This window comes from Anneissia japonica, unplaced genomic scaffold (assembly GCF_011630105.1).
Source record: "Anneissia japonica isolate Jap-2015-1 unplaced genomic scaffold, ASM1163010v1 scaffold288307_len268549_cov174, whole genome shotgun sequence".
Classification (NCBI taxonomy): Eukaryota; Metazoa; Echinodermata; class Crinoidea; order Comatulida; family Comatulidae; genus Anneissia; species Anneissia japonica.
Genome location: NW_022723954.1, coordinates 94928 through 107424, shown reverse-complemented (window position 1 = coordinate 107424; position 12497 = coordinate 94928). Strand labels below are relative to the sequence as shown.

The following is a 12497-nucleotide window of genomic DNA, read 5'->3' as shown; positions in this document are numbered from 1 at the left end:
CGTCCATCCCATTTTGTTCCCAGTGGTCTGAAACGTGGCTGCCGTGGCCATCAGGAACATAGTGTAAACCTAACATTAAGCTTCTCTATAATGTTTCTATTATTTCTATCAACATTAACTTTGAAACAGAATTTAACCTTAAAATAAACTTAAAAAATCAGCATATTTTCAGCAAAATCATCTCTTAATTAAAAACTAACATTTTAATTGGATTAAAATAATCCCCTCTTCTTTTTTTGCGCTGTCTTTGATTGACTGTTCTCAGCTGTTACTCTTACAATTCTGTTTATTGCATTTGTGTTACAAAATTCTTTTCTTGTTAGGCTTTGCCTAATTTAATTTTTAAGAATTCTATATTTATTGTGAGAATTGGAATTGTCTCTAAGCACCTACTTATGTTTTTAATGTTTACTGAATTTTGTATCTACTGACTAATCAAATCCAATGGCTTGCCTCTTAGCTGAAAATTTCGCTCTCGTAAAACTACTATTAAATTAATAACCACATTATCACACTGTATTATAGTAACTGTTCTGTTGTTGAGATGATCACTCTTCATGTGTGGATAAAAACACTTCAGCAGCATGGCTCTCACAGAATCTTATAAGTTGTGTTTGTAAGTGATACATAAATTGATCATTCTGTAATAATTTAAAGAAAATAAAAATGATGGTTATGGAGAAAATGGGGTGCACAAAAATCATTATTTTAGGCATCTATAATGATTTAAAAAGATAAACGCTGTATATAAATCATTACGCCAGGCATCTCTATCTATTGTGTTTTACAGTATATTGAAGTAATGAGATGATTGTGATAAAAATTAAGATAATTTTTTAGATTAGAAATAATTGTACAAGAGAATGTAAATACCTGCGAAGTTGGTTGACTGGAATGCATGCTTGGCTTCACTGATAACACAGAGCATCCTATAGTACAAAAGTATACAAATGAAAGTTTTAATAGAATAGTGGCTCATAATGACATCTACTGTAAGTACAAGATTTTTAAAATTACTATCTTTATGATAAAACCAATGACAATGATGATATAATAATAATAATAATAATAATAATAATAATAATAATAATAATAATGATAATAAAATAATAATAATAATAATAATAGTAATAATAATAATAATAATAATAAAATAACAATAATAATAATAATAATAATAATAATAATAATAATAACAATAATTATATATGTGCTTCTATGCGATTTACATGAACAAAAAAAAACATCCAAGAGATACTGTATCCTAATGCTACATAGAAAACTAAAGAATCATTTTCACTGATCCGTTCTCCAGCACCACTAAGGGTTCGCTGGAACAGTACAGACAAGTGCTATAATAATAATGATAGTGATATGATGACGATGAAGATTATGATGAGTATATTTACATATTAAAGCTGTTACCAAATCTAATCGTCATGGCTTCTTCATACAACAGCACAGCTAGTGTAGCGTCCTCCATTAACACTTCATCCCTAAGACATAGCTTTGCATGGGCATGTGCCAGACACAATCTGTTGAAAAAAATACAAATTTGAATAAAGTATTTGGATATTTTGGGAGACTAAAAAGAGAAAAGGGGCTTACTGCGCAAACAGAGACATGATAATAAATTCTACTTACAGTTGATAAAGCAGCCCAATATATTTATTTATTTACAAACATATATTACATGGATAACATTTTCATAATAATTATGTTCTAACAAATGGTTCATGAAATAAATATAAATCTAACAATTATAAATAACAAGAAGAAATATTTTTGGATTTTTTTATGATTTGTTCTCTCAAACCTGGATGAACCTGGATGATACATATACACTTTGAATATTTTTTTTACATTTTTCCATGACTTATCAGAATACATAAGACTTACAAAGTCTGTAAGGCAGAGTGTGGTATTGGGGTGGCATGTATACTAGAGGTACGAGCTCTTCTGCAACCAACAAAGTATCCTCTTAACAAGACCTCAGCTCCCTTGCTTAACACCACTTCACGGTTTCTTGCGAAGGATATGAACTAAAATAAAAATTTATAAAAAAACACATCTATTTAATACATTATTCAACCTTCTATAAATAATTGAAAACTCAAATTCAAAAAACTTTTTATTTTCCATATACATACAATTGGAAATTTGTCATTGGATACACTGCATAAAGTTTTTAAGTTTTTAACATAAAATGTCAAACACACAAAAAATATAAAACCTTCATTTAAAGTACATTGTGTAAACATATCACCTAAGTTAAAAAGTAAATCCTTCCATATGTGAATTAATAAAAAGACACAAAAACATTAAAAATATAATGAAAATACTTTAAAATATTAAAATACTGATTCAAAAACATTCAGTAAAATTCACACTTGTAGTACCTTCTTGAGGTCTTCTATACTAATAGATTTTGTTGTGTTATGTGCACAAGTCTCTTTGGTCATCATAGAGGAGCTTAACACAGCATAAGCAAGCTTTTCATCAGCCAGTGTATCGTTTGAGGACTCTAACCCATCACAAATACAGACCATATTGAACCCACTTTAAAATGAAAACACAGAAAAATTATTATCATTGTAAGTGGTGTGCCAAAGATTATTACTGCAGCAATCTCTCTTTTCTTTTTAATTATCGTTATACTATTTACTATCATATAGAGAGCAGCTTAGCTGAGTTGGCTAAACTGGTGGTAGCCACTGTGTGTATCTGAACCATGAAGATCTCTTGGTCTCCGGTTCAATTCCCAATGCTGCCTCTCCTTGTGTTTCAGCTGAAGGGCTGAAATGCAAGTTACGATAGCAACCATCTTTCGGATGAGACGTTTAATCTGTTGGTCCCGTGTGCATTATGGCCCATGTCTATGTTAAAGAACATAGTACACTTTTCGGAAAAGAGTAGGGGATTGTCTCCTTGTGTTACAGCCCAATCACCACCAGAAGGACACCACTGGTAATAAGTTTTCTTCAGACTTTCCTGGGCTATCCTTGGTGCTTACACCGAATAAATCTAATCCAATCCAATCCATTAAATGATTAGTTCATGTCTATCTCCAAATATAATAATATTCTGATATAACATGAAAAGAAAATTTGCTTTATAATTTTTTTTTTTAAAGTAGCTAAATTTGGTGTATGTTTACTTGTCTTTAGTCTTTACAGACAGGGAATATTAATTAAAAGAATAAAAAAAAAAAATTATATTTACTTACTGTTGAAAAGCTGAGCTGAGATCAGATGTCTAAAAAGGCAAATTAATTTAAAATTCAAACAATAATAACCATATTAAGAAAGTTTATATCGTGACAGTATATGTAAATATCAGTGAACATAAAAGATCCTTATGTGCATAGTAATTTATTGATCATCAAACATATTGATAAAATCAAATACAGTACAATTAATCATTAAGTACATGCACATAAAAAAGATCCTTAAGTACAGATGTGGATATATAAAGATACTTAAGTACAAGTGTAGACATATAAAGATATTTAAGTAGACTCAAGTGTAGGCATATAAAGATACTTACAAGCACAAGTGTAAGTGCACAGGTTATTACAAGTGCAGACATGTAAAGTTTGAACCTATAAAGTAAAAGTGTGAACCTAAAAAGACCTTTAAGTGCATATAAAAAGTACAAGAGTAAACCCACCTTTGTAGGTGCTTTTTCATAGCCTACCAGGTGTTCAGTTCCAATTCTGGAGCAAGTGTAAAGTGTTCCCCATATACTACATCGCAGTGGAATTGACACTTCATCTAAATTAGCAGACTCCACATATCGACGTGGGATGCTTAAAACCTCAGTCTTATGTTCCAATGCTATGAAAATCATTATATAGTATCAGTGTAAATTATATATTATATAAACAAATCTTAATTTGTGGAGTGTGGTTTGGTGGCAACTCCGGGCTCAAATCCTTTTGATCATTATAATGTTACTTATGAATGAAATTGCTGTTATAATATAATAAAATATAAAATGAACACTAAAATAATTGCAAGGTGCTTGCCTATCAATCCGCAGATCCTAGTTTCAAATCCATTTACCGGTAAATGTCAGGATATTTGTTTTGACTAAATGGTGATGTCACTAAATGGTGATGTGATGTCACTACATGGTGATGTGATGTCACTGAATGGCGATGTGATATCACTGCATGGTGATGTGATGTCACTATATGGTGATGTGATGTCACTGCATAATGATGTGATGTCACTGCATGGTGATGTGATGTCACTATATGGTGATGTGATGTCACTGCATAGTGATGTGATGTCACTGCATAGTGATGTGATGTCACTATTTATGGTGATGTGATGTCACTATATGGTGATGTGATGTCACTATATGGTGATGTGATGTCACTGAATGGTGATGTGATGTCACAAAATGGTGATGTGATATGTCACTGCCAGGTGATGTTATGTCACTGAATGGTAATGTGATGTCATTTGACTCACCTGCTGTCAACCTTTCCAACGTATCTTTTTTGAAAGCGCTAATTTCTCCCACAATGCAAACGCCATCATCAACAAGTGCTAGTGACCCACCTGAAAAAATAATGAAAACAAAATAAACATTTTAATCGACATGTTTCAACGTGTCACACGCAATGCCGTAGCCAGGATTTTCAAACAGTGGGGGACAATATCAGGGTGGACCCACTTTATGTGTAAATTCAAACAATGTGGATCCATTTTACGTAAAAATATGAAAAATCTGGACCCATTTTCTTCAATTTTACCCATTTTAAGCTAAATATGACAAACCTTGGACCCAATTTTCAAAAAAAGTGGACCCATTTTATGCATAAAATTACATAATTTGGACCCATTTTTTAAAAATCCATTAAAAAAAATTGTGTGGGACTGTCCCAACTGTTGCAATAGCTGGCATTGGTCTCACGTCATTTTGAGGTAATAATGCTTAAGCTACTACCGGTTTATACACTACCGGGCAGATGTAAGACAGAACAAGCAAATATTAAGGTAAGTCATGTATGTAGAGGTCGATTAAAATCTTTAAGTATTTTATTAGATGGCTTACTGCATTTGTAAAATAAATATTATATCACATTTCATTTTAAGTTAAGCTAAGAAAATGATAAAATATTAGTTTAGAATAAATACTGTCAAAAAAGTATGATGCAAACAATATTTAAAAAAAATTATTATTGTTATTATTATTTTATTATTGTAAATTATTATTTTTTCAATTTTTAACTTTAATACTGGTTAATTGTTTACTATTTCATGTGAAGTAAACTTACCATCAATGCTGCATACTCCAGTTCCAAATGTCTCTGGACTGACAGATGCAAACATTTCTTCTGCGGACTGTGGCAACGTGCTCCTAGGGACCAGCTTGGCACCGAACGCAAACAGTCTCGACATGATGTGAGTGGAGGAACCTACGGCTAGGATGTTCAACTTGGATGCATTCTTAAAGAAAAAGATGAAGAGAATTAGATCCATGTTCATAAGTCTTCAGTTGAGAGGAGAGGGCACTATATACACCTAATTTTGACTGGTGGAGGGAGACACTCCAAACAATCTTGCTGGATAAACCAATAGATATTATTATTTATTAATTATTATTATTATTAAGTACAGTACTATGCTTATGACCTTCTTGTTTCTATTTCTAAGCTCTTTTTTAAGAATTACTGTAGTACGAATTTTAAAAATGCAAGCAAGGGGTGCATTATAATTGTATTAAAACTGACTAGTGCCAGAGCCTCTTTCAGAGCCTTATCAAGTTGTCTCAATGAATGATTAATACTTTTGATTAAACAACAAGACATATTTTATAAACAAATAGATAAATAACATGACTTACTTTATCTGTGTTGGTTTGAACCAGGCTGAGTAATATTGCTAATTTAAGTCTGTGGTAAGTGCCTTGAGGGCTGATATCCACACCAAATATGTCAACCAGGCTGGAAATAAAACCCCATGGGGACTGTTGGTGATCTGTTGAAAATACAATCGTAAAAATTATTATAAAATAGAATTTTAAAAACTACTATACTATAAAATTAGTGCATACAAATTAGATTTACTTACAATAATTTTTAAAATTATCTTTACTGTGTATTAAAAAAACCAATATATTATTATAATTATATAGAATAATTAAATCCGTGCTAGTTTTTGAAATTCTAAAAGACGGATTCATGATCATGTTACAAAACTTTACCTGCAAGAAGATGTTGAATGCTGGATGGAATAATCACATTTTCTATTGCCTAAAAAAAAACATTAAAAAAAATACATATTAAAAGTGAAAACTTTCAAAGCTGTCCATCTTGTAACTGGTGGTTGTTATTGATAATATGACAGTTGACTGTTAGAATTTTTTGAAAATATAATAATATGATGTGTCAGCCTAGAATATTATTTTAATTATTGTGGGAGCAGCTAGCTTAGATGGTTAAACTAGTAACCACTGTGTGTGCGTTAAACAGTAGAAACCATTTTGATTTTGGTCCATGTTTATCTGCTGTCCTCCTTAGGTTTTGTTTCATTGTACACTGTCTCCCGGTTAAGACGCCTTATGTGCACAAAGAGATTAGTATACTCTATGGAAAATAGGAAAAATACCCCTACCATTACTGAACCTGTACAGTTAACATAACAAAAGAAGATTAATGATAATTAACCTAAATTTGCTACTCAATTTAACCAAATTTTGAAATGCTTATTACCTGTGGAATGATGTTATTAACTTCTACAAACACCTCTGTAGCAACACCTTTAATCTCCTTCACTGGTATACCTATTATTCTATAACACCCTCCAAGATATACACTATCAATCAAATCATCTAATAGAGAAAATTTAAGGGAAATTATTATTTGATTGATGTGAGATAATAAAAGTATCATAAAGCAATAAAAAATATTAATAGTGATTTAAAGTAAAAATAATAACAATTAAAAAAATAATATAGTAGCTATAATTGAAAATAATAAATATAGTTATAGTATTGTAAAGTAAAACAAATACAGAATGTTTATCATTTTAAATGATACACATTTTGTATTTGTTTTACTTTACAATACTATACTTCTTAACTCAGGATATGTATACAATTATTTGTAGCTTTGTCATACTTTTCTCATGCATAACACAAAATACACAATGTATGGTATACAATAATGATTTTGTCATTAAATATATCTGGTGAGCCATTCCATTTTACAAGTATAATTACCTCTAAAAAAGGCAACAATGGACTGAAATCTGCATGCTGACCCCAAAACCACCTGACCAGAAGTCACCTGAGCGGACGTCACACAATTTGAAGACAAGAATGCAGCTGAATCAACCATTTGAACAACAAGTTTATCTGTAAAGGATACACAAATCGTAGTTAATTTCTTTTTGTATATTAAAAGTCTGTCGCTTGTAAGAAAAAAAAGTGGAGCTGTGACTTGGTGCTCACCTTTCAATCCCAAGGTCAGGGGTTCAAATCCAAAAGAAACTCTTCTCATAACTAAAGCCCTGTTCAGACTATATTTTTTTATTTGAAAAAAAACATGTGATATATGCCTAAATATCGTCACATCGTGAATATATATGGGAATACATTAACTTCTGAATCATAATCATGTGCTTCTTCGATTTCAACGCTATCTTCATGTTTTTCTGGTTCATATACAAAACCCCTTGGCATATGGCCATTGCAACCCTGTGTACAGGCCACGCCGATTTACTGATTATGCATTGGACATGCATCAGCGGTTGTCAACTCTTGTCAACAAGGAGTAACAACAATTAACGTATAGCACCGCCTAGTGGCTACATAATTTTTGGTTACATAACTTACACGGACGTCACACTGCTAAATGAGTAAAATTGTAATTATCTATAACTTTATAAAAAAAATTCCCAAAAAATGATAGTTGATTCTATTACTAATGACATATAGAAAATCCCCTCTAGAAAAAAATTCATCATTCTAGTTCCCTTTTAAAGTGTTATCAATATACATAAATTATGTAAAACATGATAATAAATATCAAATATATTTATTATCTAGTTAACCATTTAAATGTTTTATTGAATTTTGTCAGAGCATACCTCCTAGTATTCTGTGATGGACATCTTCCTTTAGTCCAGCACCACAGTATATACAGCTGAAATCTTTCCTGTTAGACCAAAAAAAGATAATGTCTGTAAGGTTAACAGAGAATATCACACCATAGTAGAATAACAAGGCTGTTTTTGTGAACAAAAAAGCTAAGTGACAGTTGAGTGCATTTTGAAAATTTTATTGTGAATAGAATGTATCCAAAAGTTAAAATGTGTACACATATAAATGCACACAAAGGTCATGCATTAACATGGCAATTATGCATGGCATATAACTAGGGACTTGGTAAAATCTGCTGTGTACTTAAATATAAGCGCAAACAGTTTTGGTCCAAAATTAATTCAATGAGAACATGACCTTAAGCTCTATCCACTATCAATTGTTTGTGACAAATTTATGTGATGTGCCCATATATGGGCAGATCATGTCATAATACACCCAAATATGGGCACAACACAATTACTTGTCACATAACCACAAAGTACAGTACTCGGAAATAACCTACTGCATGGAATCATATAGACATTTGCTTACCTGATTGTCTGGCTTTCCCTTACTCCAGCTGCATGGAACCTTATATGAGAATTCTCTGAAGCACCAACACATCTTGGGACGGGGCATCTGAACTTGGCACATTTACTATATAAGGGTGTGACGACATTAAAGGAAAGCAAGTTTTTTTACAATTGCTGATTATTTTCTGTCAACAAAAAAATTACAAGCATTAGTGATTATTGGGAGGTCAGTGTACATATTTGTATTTTATTCTTGAAGATCCTAAGAATATTAAGCTCTATTCAGATTACCCCATTTTCTTTGACAAAAAAACTGTTGTATGCCCATATATAGTTGTGATGTGCCTATATATGGTAATGATGTGATGTCATCATGACCATATTTAGGCATGTCACATGTTTCTGTTTAGTCTGGACAGGGCTTTAGAGATTAAGAGGCAAAGATTGGTGACAGATGTTGCTTTTTCTGCTTCTCAGCAAATTTCTAATTTATATACAGTATTATTTTTGTCTACTGGGCTAAGAATTAACTATATGGCCCCGCCCACTCTTGACCCTCAATACACTGTACACAATAAAGTAACACATGATCAGATATAGTGTGTTCGGTCGTGATTTATTACGACAAGCGAGGTAATTTCAATCCACAATGAGAAAAGGGGTCCGGTTATGATTCCACACGAGGAAATGCAATAGATTGAAATTATTACGCTGACCGAGTGACACCAATTGTGGTGTACTACGCCCCTTGACAAAAATTTTTTTTCCGCTGATGTCGGAAAATATATTTGTTTTCTGTTCGTTAATGCAGTTCTATATTTCAGTGTACTGCTGAAATAAAATTTGTAAGAATTTTTATTTTTTAATATACTTACGTGTAATTTGTCTTAGATGTCATACTGCAGATTACGCCATTAAATTGCAAAAATCTTGACTCAAATTTACACTTCCACAACTCACTTGGTCTAAGAATATAACTGAAATTGCACAAACATAGGAATGATAATAATGAATATAATATTTGGAAGAATTTCATCTAGTCTTTAAACTATTTTACCTCTTAGCGAGTCCTTCTTAGCAATGGGGATCATTATATATGCCTTCTCTGTAGTAACTATCAGATCTACTACCGGAATATAACATTGTTTTGCATTATGCAATTCATATAATAGTAATAGTGTAGTTTTATATAGCGCCGTGTCCATCTAATATAAGATGCTCAGGGCGCTTGATATGTGGACTAGGAACTCGATCAATGACTTTCTTCACCCCTAAGGGTCCCTCCGTGTCTGTGCTACCCGGTAACCCGGTACCAGCAACTCTCGTCGTCCACCACAGGGGCTGTCTGTTCCAGTACACCGGGGTATTCCCCTACTCATCTCGAATGATGTACTGGGTTCCTTCATGCACACGAGCCATTGCCATTACACTGGGCCTACGGTTTATAGTCTTTATCCAAGAAGACTTGTTCTACCACCAGAACCATAGGTGAGTGTGCCGTTCAAACCAGCGCCAATAGTATGGCTGTAGGTTGCGACGCCCCTGCTAACCGCTAAGCCGTTCGACTCCCTCGTTTGCTTACCTTGGTAAGTTTGGAAGACACGTCAGCTTAATATGTACAGATATCTGCGTGCATGATGGATTATCTTCTAACAACGATAATGACTTAATAGCTATGTAAACAACCTGCAAAAATAATGTTTTTATATTTAGTGATTTGCTTTTGCAGCATTTCAATAATTTCTTATAGTACATCTTTCAAAGAATCAATAAATTTCTTACCTCTTGAAATATTTTAGTAGCTAACTGTGGTTGATTTAAAATTATGTTTCCAAGAACTGCTAAAAGAAACATGATAAAAATTGTTACTAAATTAACATATTTTATATAAAAGTATATAAAAAATATTAAAATGAAGTTTGGTACCAAAGAAAAAAATTATTGAAAATAAATTCACCCTGACATGTTATTCTATATCTGCAATATTTCATAATCATCAAACTTTTAGTTATTTATTCATATTTTTATTGATTTAAATTATTTTATTTCTTAACATAAACGATTTATTCACAATCAATATTCACAGAACTTACTACCTTGATATTTATTAAAAATGTATTCATAAATGTAGCAAAGACAAGCCAAACCACTCACTCATTGCAAAAATCGATATTTAGTTATTACAGGGTTACACAGTCAAATGAGAAAATGGTAAAAAGAATCATTTAAATCTGACATTTCGTTATGAAGTTAGGAGTTTAAACATATAGCTGTTCAAAGAACAATATTTGAGAAATAAATAATATGAACAATATTTAAGAAATAAATGATTTCAGCCATTTCTCAGGCAGAAATGCCTGAGAAATGGCTGAAATCCTTTAGGCATTTCTCAGGCAGAAACCAACACAAAATCATTAAAAATTGTTATTTTAACATTAAAAATGGGGATTAAAATCAGCAGAGCATGAAAGTTTATACCTCCATGGTTTAGTGTACCGTAATAAAATAGATTTTAAAAATGTTGACATTCCAGCATGTTTTGGCCATTATCTCTGTAACAGGATTTGCGACAAGTGACTGGTTTGGCTTGTCTTTACACACAAATCTGGTGAAGTTAATCATTTGGGATTCTAAATATGTACAAACTCATATTAAAAATGATGTTTCTTTTTCTCCATTTACGGCTTTATAAACAATGACTGAATCAAAACAAAACAAGATAAATTTAAAATAAAACACATACCATTATATTGAACTATATCTGCTGAGTTGACACAAATTGTATAAAAATAAACAGACTGAAATAAGAAATGAAACAAACAAAAAATAACGTAAAATATATTTAACCACATCTTTCTTCTATAAAAACCTATTTTAAAACAAGCACAGTTTACTGTATTATTATTAACATAATTAATCACTATCATATCATCAATAAACATCATCAATCCTCATCAATAACTTCATCATAAAGATCATCAATCATATTGCGTGGTCCAGAAGAGTGGAATGGAGAATTTTATTACTTTTTTTTTTCACCACCACATACCGGTTATTTATCATCATTATTACCTGTGCTTTTTGAAGATACAATTCACATTGTTGGCGTAAAACTTCAAAATGATTAGTTTGGTCCAAGTATATTACAGCAGCTTCATGAAGTTCCTGCATGTTGATATCATTATCTGGCTTTACTTCAGACTTCATTTTGATTATTTCTAGGTTTCAAAAATAGGACTATACAAAACCAATTTCAATCTGAAATTAGGCCTACATAATTAAATTTTTTCAATCAACAAACATTTTTTTATTTACAATCTATGATTGTTTGGCATTAATAAAATATTTCAAGTTGGCATTCTATCATTAGTTGCCTATAATATAACATAATAAAGTTCAGATTTCACAAATAAAATGAAAATGAATATATCATGAGGTCTAGGCCTAGCCTAAGCTAGGTAGAACATCCATATGATAAGTAGGCCTAGCCCTAAGTTCCTCTTCTGTCTCTGGTTCATCCAAAACAGTGGTCTGGCTGGACAAAAACAAGAGAGCAAAAAAGTACGCCTCTTGCTTGCTTGAGGTTTCTTGTGAGGGCTATAGGAGGTCTCTACTAGAAGGAAGGCCCAGGAATAGGCCTAGACCCTAGTAGTAGTTGGTCCTAGGCTGGAAAAAGCGCTAGCAGCAGGATAGGCCTAGCCTATGCCTACGTACAACATGCCTAAGCCTAAGCATAGCTAGGGGCTAGGGGGAATATGCCCTAGAGGCCCCTAGGCTAGCCTTAGTAGGTAGGCCTAGCCTACCAACAAGCTTAATTCTCAGGCAAAAGTAATCCTTGAAATCGCGCTATTAAGTTTTGTAAATGAA

General features: G+C 32.2%; 1 protein-coding gene across 2 annotated transcripts; it reads right to left on the bottom strand.

The window, feature by feature from the left end:
* On the bottom strand, window positions 1-11862 carry LOC117112449 (minichromosome maintenance domain-containing protein 2-like). Of its 2 annotated transcripts, none has more exons than XM_033255534.1 (20): window positions 11703-11862; window positions 11374-11428; window positions 10413-10471; window positions 10213-10316; window positions 9506-9607; window positions 8650-8754; window positions 8103-8170; window positions 7234-7368; window positions 6725-6843; window positions 6217-6265; window positions 5857-5990; window positions 5288-5459; window positions 4479-4568; window positions 3670-3836; window positions 3227-3255; window positions 2400-2559; window positions 1900-2042; window positions 1426-1535; window positions 874-929; window positions 1-641 (listed from the first exon to the last, which is right to left on the bottom strand). In XM_033255534.1, the coding sequence occupies exons 1-20, from the start codon at window positions 11835-11837 to the stop codon at window positions 549-551; spliced, it is 2085 nt and encodes a 694-aa protein (XP_033111425.1). In that variant the 5' UTR covers window positions 11838-11862; the 3' UTR covers window positions 1-548. The 2 variants fall into 2 exon arrangements, with proteins under 2 accessions (XP_033111425.1, XP_033111426.1); XM_033255535.1 differs by having other exon boundaries at window positions 10413-10468.
* Between the last annotated feature and the right edge of the window lie 635 nt (window positions 11863-12497).